The sequence below is a fragment of the Perognathus longimembris genome, chromosome 3, assembly GCF_023159225.1.
Source record: "Perognathus longimembris pacificus isolate PPM17 chromosome 3, ASM2315922v1, whole genome shotgun sequence".
Classification (NCBI taxonomy): domain Eukaryota; kingdom Metazoa; phylum Chordata; class Mammalia; order Rodentia; family Heteromyidae; genus Perognathus; species Perognathus longimembris.
The window spans coordinates 66,342,379-66,363,831 of NC_063163.1; the positions used below are offsets into that span (position 1 = coordinate 66,342,379).

Consider the following 21,453-nt stretch of genomic DNA (forward strand, 5'->3'; position numbering starts at 1 on the left):
TGAGGCCCGCCTGGTGTATGTGTGGTTCAAGGGTGTGCATAACGGCACGCCCCTTCCGAGGAAAAGAGCTGATTAAAGTACGGTGGGTTCCCTCTGGGGTATAAATTACACACACACACATACACACACTCATGGTGGCTAAGGACCCCAGATCTGTTTAAATTCCTGCTTGCTCATCTGGAAAGCGGGGGAGCGAGTATCACGTACCTTATATAGGGATCGGGTGAGAACGCGGGGAGGTGAGTAAAAGGTCTGGCATGTGCAACGCGCTACAGCAATGTCAGCTATTCTTCGCTGTCCCGTGGGCGTCCCGCCCCCTGCTGGTGAGAAGAGAAACTGCACCCAAGTTAGTGGGCGGGACATGACACAGGTGCAGCAGGAACGATTGGCTGGGGACATCCCGCCCCCCCCCCCCTTCTCCCCACACACACACCCGCTGACCATGGGCCTACGGATCTTTTAACTCCAGCTGATACCAGCTGGACCCCCCCGACGCCCAGCCTTTGCGGGCAGGTCTGGAGAAAGCAGCGGGCCTGGCGTCTGCATCCAGTGGCGGGCACTTTAAGACTGCCTGGAGGGTGGTGGGGCAAACCGGGGTCAGCTGGGAGGCCCCGCCCAGGTGGAGAGGTGGGGCGGGGCGGGGGCGTCACTCAAGCGGTTCCAGCCAATGGGAAACAGTTTGCAGCCTCGCCGCTTGTTGATCTTCGGTTTCCCAGTCTGAGTGGTACCGAGAAAATGGAGGCGCGCGGGCGGGCTGAAGAGAAAGAGTCCAAGCACCGCCTCTCGATTTTCTGTTTCTGTAACCAAGGGGAAAATCTGACTTGAGCGGGAGGGCGGAAGGGCTTAGCGGGGGCAGAATCCACGCGTAGTACGTGTGGTTAAAACCCGGCAACTGTGGTTGTTGAAGAGGATTAAGTAGGAGCTGGAGGTCAGGTGGGAAGCGATTACGAAACCCTCATGCTTAACATCTCCCTCCTTCACCCCGCTCAGGAAAGAGGGAGCGGGTAAACTGAGGCAAGCCAAGGTAGAATGGCAACCCGAAGATCTGAGCTGCCTCTCCAGGACCGCCCCCTCCAACCTCGTGCTCCAGAGGCACGCAATGCTAAACCATCCCTGCCCACGCCCCCAGCTCCGCCTCCACCCCCCCCCCCCCGCAAACGAGTTGGTGATGGGGTAGTGGGGGGAGGAGACCCAAGTTCTGGCGCGGGCGGCGACGGCTAGCAGCGATCCCCTAATACGGGTGGTAGAGCCCGGCGGGCTGTGCACCCGGGCTGCGGTGTCCGGGGCCGGGGCGCTGGTGCTGCAGGGGCCCGGGGGGGAGGGGGCGCCCAGCCCCCCCGGTTGAGGCCTCCCCCCGCCGGGCCTCCCTCCCCGCCCCCCCCCGGGCCGGCGCCATGCGGGGGGGCCCCGGCGACGCGGAGCGGCGGCAGCGCTGGGGTCGCCTGTTCGAGGAGCTCGACAGCAACAAGGATGGCCGCGTGGATGTGCACGAGTTGCGCCGGGGACTGGCCAGGCTGGGCGGGGGCGATCCGGACCGCGGCACCCAACAGGTACCCCCCCCACACACAGACACACACCAGGACACCTCGCTTTTTTGCGCAGGATTCCTGTGCAGTGCCGTTTCCCCCTCCCCCCAAATCGGGGGCAGCGGGAGTGGCCGGGGACCACCTGTAGCTGGACTCCGGGACCCCTATCTGGGTGCCCTCCCTCCACCCCCTGCCCACTCGTGTCTGGCTGCCCGGGCCCCAGGCCTGCAACTCCGCTGCCAGCACCCGGCACCCTGCACCCCCCACCCCAAAGATATGTGCCAGAGGACAGAGCCAGACCCTGCCCCAACACGCCCTCCTCCGTACTGGGCCCGGGGCTGTCATCCCACCTCCTGCGGACTCCCCCTGCCCACCCTCTAGGGCTGCCTCTGCCCTCCCCAACTGCCCCCGACCTCTGCTTCCAGTCCCTGCCTGCCCTTTCCCCGGGACCTGGCACACTGCCCCAACCCGGGATTTAATCCTGCCTGAAGCCACTGTCAGCCGGGAACCGATCCACCCGAGCAGGACCGTGCCACTGCTTCCCCAGCCCGCAGGCGATGGTGCACCTATAACCCCCAGGTGCCCACAACTTCCTCCTCTAGGAGGTTTTAATCCTAGCTCCGGGTAGGTAATGTGGAGGTCTGGAAGCTTCTTTCCTGGAGCTGCTGCGCTCCTTGGTTCCTAAGGAGAACCCTCCCTGAGCTTAGGTTTTTATGGGTCAGCCTTTGGAGACCAAAATCAAGGTTAAAGCTGGGCACTGGTGGCTCAGACCTGTAATCCTAGCTACTCAGGAGGCTAAGGTAGGAGGATCAAGGTTTGAGGCTAACCCAGGTAGACAAATCTATAAGACTCTTATCTCCAGTTAACCACCAAAAAGCTGAAAGTGGAGCTGTGACTCAAGTAGTAAAGGGCCAGCCTTGAATGAAACAGCTAAGGAGCAGTGCCCAGGCCCTGAGTTCAAGCCCCAGTCCTGCCACCAAAATAAAGAAATCATACTGAAAAGAAGTTACTGCTTCTCAATCCGTTGACCTTCAATCCGTTATTTGACTTTGAAATGAAGAAAAAAAAGTTTGTCAGGAAAATTGGGCCACAGTCCTGCCACGCACCTGTTCTATGGCCTTGAGCATCTTGCTGAGAAGGGAGCTGATGGTAGAGATGTCCCTTGTCCCTTCTTGAAGCCCCGGGGGACTCTGGGCCCCTTCAGATCTGTCCCTCTCCCCTCTCACCAGGGCATCACCCCCGAGGATGACGCTGACCCAGATGTGGGGCTCAACCTGGAGGAGTTCACTCAGTACCTGCAAGAGCGTGAACAACGCCTTCTGCTCATGTTCCACAGCCTTGACCGCAACCAGGATGGTAATGCCAGGCTGTAGGGGGGGGGGGCAGGGAGGATGGGGCCCAGAGGGGAAGAACTGGGAGGGCTGGGGGTGGGGAGGGCTTCTCCTTCCCCATGACTCACAGGCTATTTCGGGACTTCTCCTCACCCCCAACTAGGTGTTTCTATGCCCAGCCAGCCGGCCCACCCCTTCTTCCCTTCTGAAGTGAGACCCCTAGAATGACTCTTGGGGTCTCCCCTCACCCCCACCATATTGCTTTTATATATCCTCTGGGATGGAGATGTCCCCTCTCCCCCTCCCTGGGCAAAAAGCATCTGTGGGTTCTAAATATTGCCTCTTAATTCCCTGTGGTATAGGGACCCCTAGAGTAGCCTCTAAATACATTCATTCATTCATCAGTGGAACACAGGACTCCTTAGTGCTACCCAGTGCCATTTCTCTGAGTCCTGTGGGTGGGGGGACCTCCCTGTGGACCCTGACACCTGGATGGAAAGCTATCCCTGGGTTTCTTGATCCTCTGGTCTCCGTAGACTGTCCCCACTTCCAGCTATCCTAATCTTTGGTCTTGGGGGTCTCTCAGGGTCCCCCTCTCTCCCCCCCAACATTCCTTTCCCCACCTCGGGGCCCCTTTTCTAGGTCATATTGATGTCTCCGAGATCCAGCAGAGTTTCCGGGCTCTGGGTATTTCCATCTCACTGGAGCAAGCGGAGAAGATTCTGCACAGGTGAGTGGAGCGCGGCTTGGAATTACAGATAACTCAACCCTGAGCCCTCAGCCACCTCCATCTTCTGGGCTCCAGATCCAGGGCCAGGGAGCGCAGAGCTGAGAAGTTAGGCTCTGGAGGCCAGCAGATCGGAGGCCAGTGGCTTGAGCTCTCTGAGCCTCAGTGTCCCCCCTGTTTAATGAAGGTCATGCTGTGTGTTCTTGACCTTTTATACAATGTATTCACATGCACATCAGTGGGAGGGCGGGAGGAAGGCGCAGAATCCAAGGAGAAAAGGTGACAAAGTGCAGCAGGGGAGTGTGCACTGGACATTGGTGAAAGTGAACTGTGCAACTCGTGGGTGAAGATGGGAGGGAGGGAGGGGGAGAGAATGAGGGAACAGGGGACACTGTATAAAAGGAACTGTACTTATTACCTGATGCATGTAAATGTAACCCCACTATATATCACCTCTAAAATAACAATAAGTTTTTTAAAAACTAATGAAGGTCATGATAGGGCTCCTCCATATAAAGAATGAATATCAGGACAGCAGACGAGCCAGGCGACCTGATTCCAACAGTAGTAGAAATGTGGTACCACAGCTGGGTGCTGGTGGCTCAGGCCCATTATCATAGCTACTCAGGGGGCTGAGATCTGAGGATCGAGGTTCAAAGCCAGCCCTGGCAGAAAAGTCCCTGTGAGATTCTTTTTTTTTTTTGGCCAGCCTGGGCCTTGGACTCAGGGCCTGAGCACTGTCCCTGGCTTCTTCCCGCTCAAGGCTAGCACTCTGCCACCTGAGCCACAGCGCCCCTTCTGGCCGTTTTCCATATATGTGGTGCTGGGGAATCGAACCCAGAGCTTCATGTGTAGGAGGCAAGCACTCTTGCCACTAGGCCATATTCCCAGCCCCCCTGTGAGATTCTTATCTCAAAACTGGAAGTGGTGCTGTGGCAGAGTGCTAGCCTTGAACACAAAGAGGCTCAGGGACAGCGCCCAGGCCCTGAGTTCAAGCCCCACAAGAAAGGAAGAAAAGAAGGAAGGGAGGGAGGGAAGGAGGGAGGGAGGGAGGGAGGGAAGGAGGGAGGGAGGGAGGGAGGGAGGGAGGTTGTATTCCTCTCCATGCTCCCCAAACCTGCAAGGCTCAGCAGAGCCCCCCACCTGCCTGACACTGACCTCGACCCGTGCCTGCCCCGCCTCCAGCATGGACCGTGATGGCACGATGACCATCGACTGGCAGGAATGGCGAGATCACTTCCTGCTGCACTCGCTGGAAAATGTGGAAGACGTGCTGTATTTCTGGAAACATTCCACGGTGAGCTGAGCCCACCCTCTCCCCCTGTCACTGCCCCAGGAGCTGTGTTCTTTTTCCTGGGGGTCTCCCTGGAGCTGCAATGAGCCGGACCAGGTCTCCCAACAAGTAGAAAAATAAAGCCTTCCTCTCTTGCTGAACTTTGAGAACCATGTGGGACTGAACCCCATTCTGATTTGCTTTGGGGGATAAGGGAAGTCTGTGGCAACGGGAGGTGGTAGGAAGAAAGAGCTCACCAGATGGAATTCTAGGCCTTCCAGCCTCAACCCCTGGCTCTGCAGGGTCCTCTGTCCCCCGGATTCAAGGACTCTGGCTGAATAGAAATGTTAGTGAGCCTGCTTCAGTAGCTCATGGCTATAATCCTAGCGACTCAGGAGACCAAGCTGAAGATTGTGGTTCTAAGCCAGCCCAGGCAAGAAAGTTTGTGAGACTCTTACCTCCAATGAACCAGCAAAAAAAAAAAAAAAGCTGGATGTGGAGCTGTGGCACAAATGGTTGAGCGCCACTAACCTTGAGCACAAAAGCTCAGGGACATTACCTGGGCCCTGAGTTCAGTCCTCAGAATGAGCAGTCTAGTGGATGCCTGGGCGTGGGGAGGAGCCTTGCCTTAGGTCCCCGGTTTCTAAGTGGAAACAGCCAGGGGTCTGATGGTGTCTGGAGGGGACCCCTCCCTCCCCTCTACGTGACACTGAGTTCATCTCTGCCACGCGTGACGCCAGCGGCCCCTGTGCTCAGGTCCTGGACATTGGGGAGTGCCTCACCGTGCCGGATGAGTTCTCGGAGCAGGAGAAGCTGACGGGCACCTGGTGGAAGCAGCTGGTGGCGGGCGCAGTGGCGGGCGCCGTGTCCCGAACGGGCACAGCACCTCTGGACCGCCTCAAAGTCTTCATGCAGGTGTGTGGGGGGGGGGCAGGAAGGGGGTTCCCCCACTCTCCAGGCCTGGGAGGACATGACAAGCCCTCCCCCGGACCCTTGTCTGTCCACTCAGGTCCATGCGTCAAAGAACAACCGCCTCAACATCCTGGGGGGGCTGCACAGCATGGTGCAGGAGGGGGGCTTCTGGTCCCTGTGGCGCGGCAATGGCATCAACGTGCTCAAGATCGCCCCTGAGTCCGCCATCAAGTTCATGGCCTACGAGCAGGTAAGGGGGTCACTGGCCGCGTAGGTTGTACTTGACATGACGGGGGGGGGGGGTATGGACCCCCTGGAGTTAGATGAGGGGGTTGCTGGCAGGGTAGGGTGCCTAGGAACTCCATGGAGTTAAATAAGGGGGTCGCTGGCAGGGCAGGGTGCACATCGCATGGAGGGGCCTAGGAACCCCGAGTTAGATGAGGGGCTGGAGGCAGGGTAGGGTGCACGTGGCATGGGGGGGAGGGGGACTACGGACCCCCTGGAGTTAGATAAGAGGGTTGCTGGCCACATAGGGCGCACATGGCATGGGGGGGGGGAACCTAGGGACCCCTGGGGTCAGCTCAGGGGTAGAGGTTGGTATGTACAGGTTTTCCCCACTCCAGTGGCTGTCCATTCCCCTACACAAAGACCACAGAAGCCAGAGGTAGGGTGAGCTGCTCCACCCGGGAGACCCTCACCCCTGCTTCTCCCCCCACCTCAGATCAAGCAGGCCATCCGCGGCCGGCAGGAAGCACTCCATGTGCAGGAGCGTTTTGTGGCTGGCTCCTTGGCTGGTGCCACAGCGCAAACCATCATTTACCCCATGGAGGTGAGAAGGAAGGGCCCAAGGGTGGGGAGGGTGCTGCTGGGGTGGGGTGGGGTGGCACCCGTTGGGATCACTCACCATGGCAATGGTAGCCTGGGTACACTCTGGCTCAGAACCCCCAGCACCAGGGAGCCAGGCCACTTACATCCAGCCACGGGCAAGGCAGCCAGCCATGATGCATTTGGCTCCTTCTAAGCATGGGATGTAGCCAGGCCCTGGTGGCCCACACTCGTCATCCTAGCTGCTCAGGAGGCTGAGATCTGAGGATCCCGGTTCAAAGCCAGCCCAGGCAGGAAAGTCCATGAGACTCTTATCTCCAACCAACCACTCCAAAAGTGGAAGTGATACTGTAGCTCAAGGTGGTAGAGCACTGGCCTTGAGTGAAAAGGATCAGAGATAGCACCCCAGTCCCTGAGTTCAAGTTCCAAGTCTGACTAACATAAATAAATAAATCGGAATGGGATGTGTGTGCACCCCAAGGGTTAGCCTTTCTACATTGTTAGGTTTCCGACAGAAGATCCTTAGGATACTGAGAGCACCAGAACACTCAGATCAATGAAGGCTGGCAGTGAGAAGGGCAGGCCTGCCCTTCTGGCTTCGTGCTCCCATCTGCTTCCGTGACCCCAGAGCATCTGCCTCATGAATCAACATGGCTGCTTATGTTCGCTCTGCTAATCACATCCCACACCCCAGTCAACAAAGGGGGTATGCACATAAGAAAAGGAATACCGTCCACTTTATTTTTCTGGTCCAAGTGTTTGAACTCAGAGCCTCAAGCTAGCTTAGCTTGCTTGTCACCTCGTGCTCTACCACCTGAGCCATGCCTCCAGCTCTGTTTTGTTACTAATCAAAGATAAGAATCTAAGGGATTTTTCTTTCTAGGCTTACTTTGAACCATGATCCTCTAGAGCTCAGTTTCCTGAGTAGCTAGGATTTATAGGTGCCCAGCTAATGCCCTCACTTTTTTTGCGTGTGACAGTCCTGGGATTTGAACTAGGGACCTGGACGCTGTCCTTGAACTCTGTGTGTGTGTGTGTGTGTGTGTGTGTGTGTGTGCGCGCGCGCGCGCTTCTGGACTTGAATTCAAGGCTTCGGCACTGTCCCTGAGCCTCTCTGTGCTCAAGGCTAGCACTCTATCACTTGAGCCACAGCTCCACTTTTGGCTTTTTTCTGGTTTATTAGAAATAAGAGTCTCACAGACTTTCCTACCTGGGCTGGCTTCAAACCATGATCCTCAGATCTCAGCTTCCTGAGTGGCTAGGATTTACAGGTGTGACCCACAGGTGCCTCCCGCCCCCCTCAAAAAAAAATAAGCTTGAGTTTTTCCCAGGAGTAGCTGTCTCTGAGGAATGACTCCATGGCAGCTTTTCCAGGGGTAACTGGCTTCTCCCCAGGTGCTGAAAACGAGGCTGACCCTGCGCAGGACCGGACAGTACAAGGGGCTGCTGGACTGCGCGAGACGGATCCTGGAGCAGGAAGGACCCCGCGCCTTCTACCGTGGCTACCTGCCCAACGTGCTGGGCATCATCCCCTATGCAGGCATCGACCTGGCGGTGTACGAGGTCTGTGGGCAGCCCGCCCGCCCTCCCCTGGGGCGCCCGCCCTAGGATCAGCCCTTCCCCTCCCAACCCTCTTGACCTCATGTAGCTGGAGAAGTGTAATCATGGGGTAAGCCTTAGAATCCTGGAGAACCTCAAAACCTCTAACCCCCACTCTGCTACTTATCATTGCAAGAACCCTTTCTTCCCCCCTTTTCTGGGCCGGTCCTAGAGCTTGAACTCGGGGCCTGGGTGCTGTCCCTGAGCTTTGTTGCTCAAGGCTAGCACTCTTACCACTTGAGCCACAAGCTCCACTTCTGACCTTTTTGCTGGCTAAATGGAGATAAAAGTCTCATGGATTTTCCTTCCCACGCTGGCTTTGAACAGCCATCCTCAGATCTCAGCCTTCTGAGTAGCTAGGATGGCAGGCCACAGGTGTCCGGCTACTGTTGGTTGTTTTCCAGGTAAGGTCTTGCCTTATGCCAGGGCTGGGCTGGGCGTCTTGTCTTCCTACCTGTGCTGCCTCATGTCATGGGGGTTGTGCGCACCACCACACCCAGCCATTGCTTTAGGATACAGTGTCCCAGGCGTTTCTGCCAGGGCTGGCTTCAAATCGTGATCCTCCTGATCGCCGCCTCCCAAAGTAGCTAAGGTCACAGGCAGGAGCCAGGCTATCCAGGGAAGGCCTTTTATTTCATTTTTTTTTCTTTATGGCTCTAGAGATGAGACCCTGGGCTCACCACTAAGCCATACCTCCTCAGCTCTGCCAGAACCCTTGGTTTATAGTTCCTCCTTCTGTGGGAGCTGGGGACCAAGGTTAGCTCCCAAGAATCTGGAATGAGACTAGACAGAGGTGAGCCTCAAGACGCCCATCTCCCCCAAGTGACATGTGTATGGCACACAGCCTGTCCTCCAGAACCCACGCAACAAAGCATCTGTGGTTGCCATAGAAACCACACACACATGCACGCATGCACGCACACACGCACACACACTGGCTTGTACCTGTCAATCTTGCCACTTGGAAGGGCGAGGCCTAGGGGATGGTATTTGGAGATAAAGCTTGTATAAAAAAGTTCACAAGGGCTGGGGATATGGCCTAGTGGCAAGAGTGCCTGCCTCAGATACATGAGGCCCTGGGTTCGATTCCCCAGCACCACATATATGGAAAACGGCCAGAAGGGGCGCTGTGGCTCAAGTGGCAGAGTGCTAACCTTGAGTGGGAAGAAGCCAGGGACAGTGCTCAGGCCCTGAGTCCAAGGCCCAGGACTGGCCAAAAAAAAAAGTTCACAAGATCCCAGTTCAACAGGAAGAGCTGGGTATGGTGGCGTACACTTGTCATCCCAGCCATCCAGGAAGCAGAAAGAGGAGGATCACAGTCCAGGCAACAATGTAAGATCCTATTCAGAGATAACTAAAGCAAAAGGGACTGGAGGCACGTCTCAGGTGGTAAAGCACTCTGCCCAGCAAGTAAGAGGGTCTCGAGTTCAAATCCCACTGCTGCCAAACAAAAACAAAGCCACCCCATGAAGACATCGTGGTTGATCCTTGCCATTTTCCCTCCCTCCCACCTCCCCTAGGAACCAGGACCTCAAATTCTCACTTGGCTTTCTCACTCAACAGCTGGCACTCTACCACTTGAGTCTCACCTCCGGTCTGGCCTATTTTTTTTTCTTTTTAATTTCTATTGGTTCATTGGAAATGAAGTCTTACAGACTTTCCTTCCTAGGATGATTTCAAATCATGATCCTTCAGATCTCAGGGTCCTGAATAGCTAGGATTACAGGCGGGAGCCATCAGTGCCCAGCTTGACACTCTTTATTTCTATTCTTCTTATTATTATTATTTTGGTTGTGGGGCTTGAAATCAGGGCCTGGGCATTGTCCTGAGCTCTTTTGCTCAAGGCTCTACAACTTTGAGCCATAGCACCACTTCTGGTGGTTCACTGGAGATAAAAGTTTCATGGACTTCCCTGCCCAGGCTGGCTTGGAATCGCGATCCTCAGATCTCAACCTCCTGAGTAGCTGGGATTACAGGCCTGAGCCACCAGCACCTGATGTTTTTTCCCCTTCTTTATTTCTTTTTTTTTTTTGGCCAGTCCTGGGCCTTGGACTCAGAGCCTGAGCACTGTCCCTGGCTTCTTCCAGCTCAAGGCTAGCACTCTGCCACTTGAGCCACAGCGCCACTTCTGGCCGTTTTCTGTATATGTGGTGCTGGGGAATCAAACCTAGGGCCTCGTGTATCCGAGGCAAGCACTCTTGCCACTAGGCCATATCCCCAGCCCCCCCCCCCCTTCTTTATTTCTATTCTGCACGGCATGCCACAGTCAACAGCTGCTCCTCATCACAGATTCTCTGCCCTGCCATCCATGCTCCCTCCCCGGCCAGCAGCTAGACAGTGTCTACACACTACTCACTCAGTCAGACATGCCATCACTCACTGTACCTCCACTCTGGAAATGTCATCTGTGGCTGCAAATAGAGGCTGACACCTAACCCACATAGCCCCTGCCCTTCTGGAACATTCCACGGAGCCAGAAGGTCATCCATCAGCAGAGGATAGTTCCAGCTGAACCTGACAGGTTCCCAGAAACACATAAGACAGGTCACAGCGTAAGTCATGCGCCAGTGGCTGACACCCGTAATCCTTGATGCTCAGGAGGCTGAGATCCAAGGATCATGGTTCAAAGCCAGCCTGGGCAGAAAAGTCTATGATACTCATCTCCATTTAACCACCAAAAAGCCGGAGATGGATCTGGGGCTCAAGTGGAAAGTGCCAGACTTGGGGGTACACACACACACACACACACACACACACACACACACACACACACACACACACACCAGGTCTCAGTGGGTGGGAGGGGTAGAGGAACTCCCCGGAATTGATAGAGCCTGTTACTAGGAGGGATGGAGACTGAAGCATGTGCACAGTGTGTGCAAAGGCCCAGGGGTAGGAAGGTATTTGGCCTGTTGGGGAAGGGGAAACCTGGAGCAAGGAGACTGATTAGGGCAAAAGATAAGCACGAAGGGCCACCCAGAACCTCATGGTAAGGATGCGGCTATTCCTCAAAGCGTCAGGACACCTTCAAGGGTGTGAGCTGAGAGAACCTCAGGTAACATATTCAGTTTATAATCCAAGAAGTTTCAGAAGGGGCTGGGGATATGGCCTAGTGGCAAGAGCGCTTGCCTCGTATACATGAGGCGCTGGGTTCGATTCCCCAGCACCACATATACAGAAAATGGCCAGAAGCAGCGCTGTGGCTCAAGTGGCAGAGTGCTAGCCTTGAGCAAAAAGAAGCTAGAGACAGTGCTCAGACCCTGAGTCCAAGCCCCAGGACTGGCCAAAAAAAAAGAAGTTTCAGAAGCTATGCACTGCTCTGTAGTGTCAGAGTTCATTAGTGCCTTAAAGGCACTGCAGTAAAAGGGTTTTAACTTTTACTTTTCTTATTTTCAGTGCTGGGGATCAACCCTGGGGCTTTTCACAAACTACTCAAGCCTCTACCTCTGAGCTACATTTCCAGCCAATCCCTTTCCCCCTCCAATATCTCTTTTCAAGAGTAGTAGTTCTCTCTCTCTCTCTCTTTCTCTTTTTGCTCTCTTTCTCTCTTGCCAGTCCTGGTACTTGAACTCAGGGCCTGAGCACTGTCCCTGAGCTTCTTTTGCTCCACACTAGCATTCTATCACTTGAGCTACAGCACCACTTCTGGCTTTTTCTGTTTATGTGGTGCTGAGGAATCGAACCCAGGGCTTCATGCATGCTAGGCAAGCACTCTACCACTAAACCACATTTTTTCTTTCTTCCTTCCTTCCTTCCTTCCTTCCCTCCTTTTCTTTTTCCTTTCCTTCCTTTTTTTTTTTTTTTTTTTTTTTTTTTGCCAATCCTGTAACTTGGACTCAGGGCCTGAGCACTGTCCATGGCTTCTTTTTGCTCAAGGCTAGCACTCTGCCACTTGAGCCACAAGCGCCACTTCTGGCTGTTTTCTATATATGTGGTGCTGGGGTATCCAACCCAGGGCTTCATGTATACGAGGCAAGCACTCTTGCCTCTAGGCCATATTCCCAGCCCTCTTTCTTTCTTTCTTTCCTTCCTTCCTTCCTTCTTTCTTTCTTTCTTGTTTTTGGTGCTGGTCCTTAGGCTTGAACTCAGGGCCTAGGCATTGTCCCTGAGCTTTTGCTTAAGGCTAGCACTTTACTGCTTTAGCCACAGTGCCACTTCTGGCCCTTTCTGAATAGTTTCCTGCCCCAGCTGGCTTTAGTGATCCTTAGATCTCAGCCTCCAGAGTAGCTAGGAGGATTACAGACATGAACTACAGCCACCTTTTTTTTTTTCTCTTGTTATTGTTTTGGTGAAGTTTTTGTTGAGAAAGGTCTTGCTGTGTAGCCCAAGGCTATCCTTGAACTCACAATCCTACCTTAGCCTCCCTAATGTTGGAATTACAGGTGTATGCACCATACATAGTTTAATAAATAGCTCTTAATAACTCATTAAGTGTCCATCTGGCATGCCTGTAAATCCAGCACTTAAGAGGCTAAGAAAGGAAGGAAGAGCCCAAGGTGGAAGCTTAACCTAGGCTATATTGCCAGACTCAATCTCAAAACAAAACAATCTATTTGGCAAATGCTGCCCCAGACCCCAAAGAAGCTATTAAAAGTACAAAGACAGCTTGGTGCTGGTGGCCAGGTGCTGGGGGCTCACGCCTGAAGTCCTAGCCACTCAGGAGGCTGAGATCTTTGGATCAGGGTTCAAAGCCAGGCCAGGCAGGGAAGTCCACAAAAGTCTCATCTCCAATTAACCACCAAAAAGCTGGAAATGGAGATGTGGCTCAAGTAATAGATTGCCAGCCTTTAGAGGTAAAGCTCAGGCCCTGAGTTCAAGCCCCAGGACCCTTGTGCACATGCACACATGTGTACTCACACACGGCACACATACACACACAGGTGGTAGCAGTAAAAACTGGCTGATTTCTACCCACTTTATGCTTGGGTCAGACATTACTAATCAATCCCAACATTGAGGCCCTCTCGAACACACTTCTGGCTCGGGGCAGACATTATCAATGGATTGACCTGGGAAATTAAATCTATATACCATCCCAGTAAAATGGTCTTGTTCTTACACAGGCCTCGCTAGGGGGCTGGGGATGACTATACCACCACAGCAATCGCCTAGCATATGTGAAAGGTCCTGGATTCCATCTCCAGTGGTACTATATGTACAGAGAGAGATGAAAAGAAAGCCTTGTAATCCAACTACTCAGGAGGCTGAGATCTGAGGATGGCAATTCAAAGCCAGCCCAAGCAGGAAAGTCTGTGAGACTCTCATCTCCAATGAACCACTAGAAAACTGGAAGTAGAGCTGTAGCTCAAAGAGATAGAGCTCTACCCTTGAATAAAAGAGCTCAGGGACAGCATCCAGGCCCTGAGTTCAAACCCACGACCCACCAAAAATGGAAAGAAAAAAATAAAAAAGAAATAGCAGGGATGGAGGTATAGTGACACACACCTATGGTCCCAGCCACTTAGGAGGCTGAGATGTTAGGAGTGTGGTTTTAGGCAAAAAGTGAGATCCCATCTCAACAAAACAAGCCAGGTAGAGTGGTTTACTTCTATAGTCCCAGGTACTAGGGAGGCCTAGGTAGGATTACAATCTAAGACTGGCCTTAGCTCGGGGAAGTGTGAAACTCAAAAGCCAAGGGGGGGCTGGAAGCCTGACTAAAGTGCAAAGGAAGTGTGGCTTGCATGAGAAAGGGGTGTGGCTTATGAGGTAAGGGCTGTGACTGGGGTGGTGGGTGTGGTTTAAGTGAAAGGAGTGTGGTACAAGTGGGAGGGCACCTGTGTAGCAAGCGTATGGTCCTGAGTTCAAACCCCAGGGCTGAAAAAAAAAAGAGGTAACAATCTTTAGGCACAAAATTCTGTTCTTAAGTGGCTCAGAATGATGAGTCTCACCTTGATTCTAGCTTTAGGTAAGTAGGGTCCTCTGAGTCACAGTGTGTGGTCTCTGAAAGGAAGATGGCAGTATTTATCTGGTGAGACAAAGCTGTGAAGGCTCATGGTTGCTGCTGGCCGGCAGTGATAGGGCTGTTGTAACCTGGTATAAATAAGCAAGCAGCAGGTTAAAACAACAGAAATAGCTCCTCTCACAGTCCTGGAGGTCAAAAGTCCACTTCAGGTTGTTAGCAGAGCCACACACCCTTGGAGCCAGCAAGAACCCTCCTGCATCTCTTTGTAGCTTCTGCTAGTCTCTGACGGTTGTTGCTCCTTTTTTGTATTCAACATGAGGTCTCCCTATATTGTTCACACTGGCTGGGAATCCCTAGGCTCAAGCGATCTTTCTATCTCAGCCTTCTAAATAACTGGGAGTACAGGTGTAGACTACCTTACCCAGAAGCATTCCTGTCTCTGGTGTCATCTGGTTTTCTCCTCCATATGTGTCTCTGTGTGTCCTTCTTCCCTTGTTGGAGAGAGTATCTTATTGGCTGGGATTACAGGCATATGCTACTATGCCCAGCTTCTCATTATAAGGTCACTGGTCCTTCTAGAATAATAGCCCACACTACTTATCTTTGCTGATTAACTCTGCAAAGAACTTATTTGCAAAAATTCCTCCCCAGAAGATTCTGGCTGATGTGGTCATGCCAGCACATCTTCTGAGGATGCAGAATTCAAAACGCTTAGGAGTGTGTTAGCAAGCAAACCACCCTGTTGGCAGGCAGAGCTCCAGGCCTTTGTGGTCCTCAGGGAGGCAGAGCAGAACCCACACTGTTGAGTGAGGCAGCTGGGTTACTGACTTTCCAGTACTTCTTTCCGGTTCCTGATTGGTGGGAACAATCCTGGCCCAGGTACAGTGAAGGACCTGGGGTTGTGGATTCTTTCTTTCTTTCTTTCTTTATTGCCAGTCCTGGGGCTTGGACTCAGGGCCTGAGCACTGTCCCTGGCTTCTTTTTGCTCAGGGCTAGCACTCTGCCACTTGAACCACAGCGCTACTTCTGGCCTTTTCTATATATGTGGTGCTGAGGAATTGAACCCAGGGCTTCATGTATACGAGGCAGGCACTCTTGCCACTAGGCCATATCCCCAGCCCAGGGGTTGTGAATTCTTGTGGCTGGAAGTCACACCAGGAGGTTGTAACAGAGGCAGCAAGGAAGCTGAGCCTCCACAGTGACCACCACAGGCACCTGCCACTGAAAGTGTGTTTCCTGTGGCTTTAAATAAGCCATCACAAATGGAATGGCTTCAGGCACCGTAAATGTATTTCCTTACAGTTAGGTTTGAAGGGCCCAGGTCCCACATGGGGGTCACTAGCCTGTACTAAATGCAGATGTTGGGAGAGGGGGCTTCTTTCTTTCTGTCGCCAATCTTGGGGCTTGAACTCAGGGTCTAGGCGCTGTCCCTGAGCTTTTTTTGCTAGGCTAGTGCTCTATCACTGGAGCCACAGCGCCACTTCCGGCTTTCTGGTAGTTCAGTGGAGATGAGAGTCTCACAGACTTTGCTGCCCCGGCTGACTTTGAGCCCTGATCCTGGGATCTCAGCCTCCTGGGTAGCTAGGATGACAAGCCTGAGCCACCGGCATGCAGCTGGGACATTTCTTCCTGATGGCTTTGCAGGAGTCTTCGGTTAGAGGCAACGTTTCTATGCCTCTTCCAGCTTCTACAGGCCTTGAACGCATCCTTTGGCTTGTGGCCCCTTCCTTCCTCTTCAGAACCAGGAGCCGAGTATCCTTCCCTCCTGCCTTCCTCCATCCTTCCTCCTCCCTTCCCCTCCCCTCCCCTTCTCCTTCCTCTATCCTCTTGAGGTGGTGGGGAGGGAACCCAGGCCCTTAGCACATGCCAGGCATCTGCCCTGTTCCACGGAGCTTCAACCCCAGTCCCTTTCTTGGCCTTAACCAATTTCTCGTCATGACATTGGACTGACCCGGGATAATCGAAGATAATCTCCACCCTTGAGCTCCTTAATCCCACCTGTGGAAGTCGGAGCCGCAGGAGGAGGGGGAGGGGGGGTTACCTGCGAGGCGTTTCCGGGCATGCGCAGACGGAGACAGACGGCGGCCCCATGACTGCCTGTGGTGCGCGAGACCGTGCGGTGCCTGGAAGGGGTCCGGGCATGCGCAGACGGCGGCCCCGTGACTGCCTGTGGGGCGCGAGACCGTGCGGTGCCTGGAAGGAGTCCGGGCATGCGCAGACGGCGGCCCCGTAGCTCCCCGCCGCCCCGCCCGCACCCCTAACCCGCTTCTCCACCGCAGACCCTGAAGAACCGGTGGCTCCAGCAGTACAGCCGGGAATCCGCGAACCCCGGGATCCTCGTGCTCCTGGCCTGCGGCACCATCTCCAGCACCTGCGGCCAGATCGCCAGTTACCCCCTGGCCCTGGTCCGGACGCGCATGCAGGCCCAAGGTGAGGCGCTGGGCGGGGGCTGGGGTGACCCGGACGCCCATCGCCCGGACTCAGTTTACCCATGTGAGGTCAGAGGATGGAGAGGCCTTTTTCCCTGGGGTGCTGCGGAGTTGCTTAGCAGAACAGCAGCATCCGAGCTCAGAGGCTGCCATTGGCGACTGAGGCACCCCCACCTCCACCCCATTTGTGAGGCTGGGCTATAGCAGGAGGGAAAAGCTTGCAGCAGGGTTAAGGAAGTTCGGGATCAGGCTGGTTGCTAGAAGGCTGGGGTAGGGGGGTGTTTTGACTTCTCCTGGGACTTGAACTCTGTGAACTCTGGACCTGGGCGCTGTCCCTGAGCCTCTCCATGCTAAAGGCTGGCACTCCACCACTAGAGCCACAGCGCCACGTCTGGCTTTTTCCGCGATTAATTGGAGATAAGAGTCTCACAGACTTTTCTGCTCCAGCTGGCTTCCAACCATGATCCTCAGATCTCAGCCTCCTGAGTAACTAGGATACAGGGCTACTGGAACCCAGCTTTGTTTTGTTTTTCTGTTTCTTTGTTTTTTTTTGTTGTTGTGGGTTTTTTGTTTTGTTTTGTTTTTGCCAGTCCTGGGCCTTGGACTCAGGGCCTTAGCACTGTCCCTGGCTTCTTTTTGCTCAAGGCTAGCACTCTACCTCTTGAGCCACAGCACTTCTGGCTTTTTTCTATATATGTGGTACAGAGGAATCAAACCCAGGGCTTCATGCATGCAAGGCAAGCACTGTACCACTAGTCCACCACTAGTCCACATTCCCATACCTGTTTTTCTGTTTCTTTCATGGGTTATTTTCCCTGTACTGTTTTGAGAATTTCCTTGGGAATCTTTTTTTTTTCTTTTTGTCTTGGAGTTCAAACTCAGGACCTGGACACTGTCCCTGAGCTTTTGTGCTCAAGGCTTATGCTCTACCACTTAAGCCACAGCCCCACTTCCGGCATTTTCTGTGATTAATTGGAGACAAGAGTCTCACAGACTTTCCTGTCCTGGTTGGCTTCAAACCCCAATTCTCAGATCTCAGTCTCCTGAGAAGCTAGGATTACAGGCTTCCCTGGGAATTTTAGCATTTGTATTTCATGATTCTTCCCAACATCCCACCCCTACCCCCCTGGGGAGCTATGTGAGACTAAGATGGTCATGATGTCCACAGCCCTGAGAGGAAGAAAGAGGGTAAATAAAGGACTGCACAACTAAGTATTGGTTCAGGGCTGAATGAAGAGGAGGAGGAACCCTCCCTTAGCCAGGGTACCACAGAGGACCCGCTGAAGACTGGAACAGGATGGAAAGATGGTCAGGAATTAGCTGTGAAGAGGAAGGAATTGAATTCCAGAAGGGGGATGGTCCCCCATTTGCCCACCACATACACATGCACACACCTTGCTCTGTTTCTATTCATCCCCAGAATTTGAGGGCTTGAGATTGGCAGCTGATTCCAAAGCCCAGGAAAGTCCAGAGTCTGTGTGCTAAGTCCCACTGTTAGTCTAACCTTCATCCCTCCTGCTGCAATGGCCACCTGGCACTAATCTAGGGGATGGGAAGGGAGAAGTGAAAGGGGGAGCTTCAGCCTTACCCGGCCTCCCACCCCTCTCCCAGCCTCTATCGAGGGTGCCCCACAGCTCTCCATGATGGGCCTGCTTCGTCACATCCTGTCCCAGGAGGGCGTGTGGGGGCTCTACCGGGGCATTGCCCCCAATTTCATGAAGGTCATTCCAGCCGTGAGCATCTCCTATGTGGTCTACGAAAACATGAAACAGGCCCTGGGGGTCACATCCAGGTGAGGGACCCAGAGCCTGCCCCACCCAAGATCCCACACCCTTAATCGTGGCACCCCTGCACTGACATCCTCAACCACTGGAGATGAATGGCCCGACCAATGGAACCCAGATCCCCATCCCAAACCACTTCAGCCACTGGATTCCAGTACCCCACGTCCAGATCTCAAATCCCCTACTCAACTGCTGGATCCTACACTTCAGCAACGGAACCACAAGGACCCAAGGTGTCCACACCCCAGACCTAAATTCCTTATCCCTCATCCTGCATTCCTGAAGGTGGGTCCCGATTTCCCTAGCCCACCCATTGGGTCCTGAATCCATACGTCTTAATCACTGGGTCCACCATAATTAACTGGTTGCATCCCAACACCCCATCCATAGGAGCATGTATCCCCTGTACCTCATCACTGCCTCCGCCCCGTACACACACCCAGATCCAGTGCCCTTTGTGCAGTACTGGATCCCAGATCCCCAGCCTCCTCGTGGATCCCAGATTGCCATGCCTTGTGCCCTGCATCTCCAAGCTCAGCCACTAGGTTCTGGATGTCAAGAAACCTCAGCTGCTGGATCCTGATGGTGCCATGCCTAGGTCCTGGGGCCCCACCACTGGATCCCAGATCCCCTCACCCCTACCACTGGATTCCTGTATTCCTTTACCTCGACATTGGATCCCAGATCCTCTGCTTCACCTGCTGGATTCCCTCCGTGAGAGCTCATGGTCCTCAACCACTGGATCTCAGATTCCCAAACCCCAGCCTGCTGACGTCTGGCTCCTTAAATACAGAAGCCAACCAGTACAGCAAAATGGACCCCAGATCCTTCACCCCAGTCACTGGCCACTGAAACCTCTGTCCAAACAAGGTAGAACTTACTTTTCCCAAACATTGGATCCTAGGCCATTACTCTCCACTCTCCTGCACCACTAATTATCAGATCCCCAGTCTGGAACTCAACAGCCTAGCCGCTCTTCCCACCCCCAGATTCCAGGCACCAGCCCTGCCCTGCAGTCTATTTGCTACAGCATGGGAGATGGTAGTCCCATAATCAGAGTGGCCTGCGGAAGTCTGGGTCTGGTCATTAAACCCCCCCTCCCACTTCAGACAGCCCAGGAGGTCCGTCCCATGTCCTGTTCATGGTCATCACCCAGTGGCAAGGGACACCTGTTGCCTGTCCCATGTAGACATAGATGACGCCCCACCCCTTAGCCAGGCCCCACCTCCTGCCCCACCCCAACCAGGCCCATCCCAAGATTCAGTTATCAGTCCCTGAGACCATGAAGGGGACCTCCCCCAACTCCAGTATGGTCAGACTTGAAAGATCCGCAAGCCAGGAACAAATCCACACAAGATACCTTTCCCCATTATGCAAAAACAAATCAATCTAGAACCGGGGTCTATTTTTCTACCAGAGAGAAGCAAATCCCCCTTTCCTGCCAACCCACTCCCCCAATTCCCCTAGCCCTCATTCCTTCCCAATTTATATGATGCTGAACCTAGGAAAGCATGGGGACCTCTACTCCTCCCCATTAAGGGACAGTGAAAGAAGGATTGAGGTATTGGGGGCTGGAGGACCCCCTGGCTTCCACTACCCCTCACCTTTGCCATGTCCCCCCTCCTGCCTGTATTATTTCAAAGGAAAAGAACAAAAGGAATAAATTTTCTAAGCTTTCATTTGTGGGTGTGTCTCTTTCTGAAAAGGGAGTGGAGTGCGAATGGCATGGCATCCAGGTCCCTAGAATTAATGCGGATGAGCCTACTTCACACAGCTGCAAGAGATAGGAAGCCCTTCCCTCCTTGTGTGTCTTTCCTAGCCCCCCTCCACATCTACATACAATGCAGAGCCAGGACCAGGGTGTAGGTCTTATTTGTGACCCCTGTTAAGTTTTTTTTGTTGTTTTCCTGGGAGATTAGGGTTTTGTTTTGGGTGATATTGGGGTTTGAACTTAGTCGAGCATTTGCTAGAAAGATGCTCTACTAGAGCCAAGCCTCTTACCACTAGGGCCACGCCCATCGCTGGAGCCACGCCCACATCTTGAATCTCCCCCTACCGCTAGAGCCACCCCCCTACAGCTGGAGCCACGCCCACACCGAGTCCTGCCCACCACACGAGCCACGCCCACCGCTGGAGCCGTGCCCACATCTTGACTCTTGCCATCTGCCACTTGAATCTTCCCGCCTCCAGTCGGTTTTCCTTGCTTCATGCCCGGGGCCTGCGTTGTTGGGGATGACACGCATGGCCTCCATGCCCAGCCAGAGTGCTTCCCTTGTGACTGGGGTTTTGAGTCATTACACCAGGCTTATGTTTTTATTGTTCTCTAATTCCACATGCTTACTGGTTTTCTAGGGCTGGCATGATATATTACCACAAACTGGGTGACTTGAAAAATCTGGAAGCAAGCTGGGTGCCATGGCTCACGCCTGAAATCCTAGCTACTCAGGAGGCTGGGATCTGAGGGTCCCTGTTCGAAGACAGCTGGGGCAGAACAAGTCCCTGTGAGACTATTTTATATCCAACTAACCACTCAGAAACCAGGAGTGGCACTATGACTCAAAGTGGTAGGGTGCTAGTCTTGAGCAAAAGAAGCTTAGGGATAGCGCCCAGGCCCTGAGTTCAAGCCTCACGACTGGGGAGGAGGGAGGAACCAACTGGGAAGTTGCTCAACTTTTTGGGGGGAGGGTGAGGGGGGCTGTTTGGTCGGTCAGAGAGTGGCTTTGAACCACAATCTTCAGATCTCAGCCTCCTGAGTAGCTAGGATTTCAGGTGTGAGCCACCAGCTCCTGGCCTTCAACTTCTTTTTATTATGAGAAAAATACATATAACATAAAACCACCTTAGCCAAGTTTAAGGTTTAAAGTTTGGCAGCATTAAGCACATTCACACGACTTTGCAACTGTCCCCACCCTTCACCTCCAGAACCTTGCATCTCCCATACTGAAGCTCTGCCCCCCTTTCAACACTTAACTCCTCTCCCCTTCTGGCCTGGGGACCCCCCCCCCCCGACTTTCCTTTTCTGCAAACCTGATGCCTCTGGAAAGCTCCTGTGAATGAGCCCTGTGATTGCCATCTTACTGAATACCCTCGTCCTCAACTCCCTCCATGTTGGAGCAAGTATCAGAAACTCCTTCCTTTTCATGGC

The 21,453-nt window shown here is 53.7% G+C and overlaps 1 protein-coding gene across 2 annotated transcripts; it reads left to right on the forward strand.

Moving 5' to 3' along the window:
• The first annotated feature begins 1,187 nt into the window (after positions 1 to 1,187).
• Slc25a23 (solute carrier family 25 member 23) lies at positions 1,188 to 19,983 on the forward strand. Of its 2 annotated transcripts, none has more exons than XM_048341873.1 (10): positions 1,188 to 1,550; positions 2,756 to 2,882; positions 3,500 to 3,587; positions 4,770 to 4,881; positions 5,614 to 5,772; positions 5,867 to 6,019; positions 6,491 to 6,598; positions 7,990 to 8,157; positions 16,375 to 16,525; positions 18,699 to 19,983. In XM_048341873.1, exons 1-10 carry the CDS (start codon positions 1,395 to 1,397, stop codon positions 18,851 to 18,853), a joined length of 1,377 nt encoding a protein of 458 aa, XP_048197830.1. In that variant the 5' UTR covers positions 1,188 to 1,394; the 3' UTR covers positions 18,854 to 19,983. The 2 variants fall into 2 exon arrangements, with proteins under 2 accessions (XP_048197830.1, XP_048197829.1); XM_048341872.1 differs by having other exon boundaries at positions 1,194 to 1,550; positions 18,136 to 18,843.
• The last annotated feature ends 1,470 nt before the right edge of the window (positions 19,984 to 21,453 follow it).

Bases quoted from the DNA above. Each gene is read 5' to 3' on its own strand.
- Slc25a23 (XM_048341872.1), top strand. From the start codon at position 1,395: ATGCGGGGGGGCCCCGGCGACGCGGAGCGGCGGCAGCGCTGGGGTCGC. The intron at 1,551-2,755 runs GTACCCCCCCCA...CCCTCTCACCAG, and splicing joins CGGACCGCGGCACCCAACAG to GGCATCACCCCCGAGGATGA. The intron at 5,773-5,866 runs GTGTGTGGGGGG...CTGTCCACTCAG, and splicing joins GCCTCAAAGTCTTCATGCAG to GTCCATGCGTCAAAGAACAA.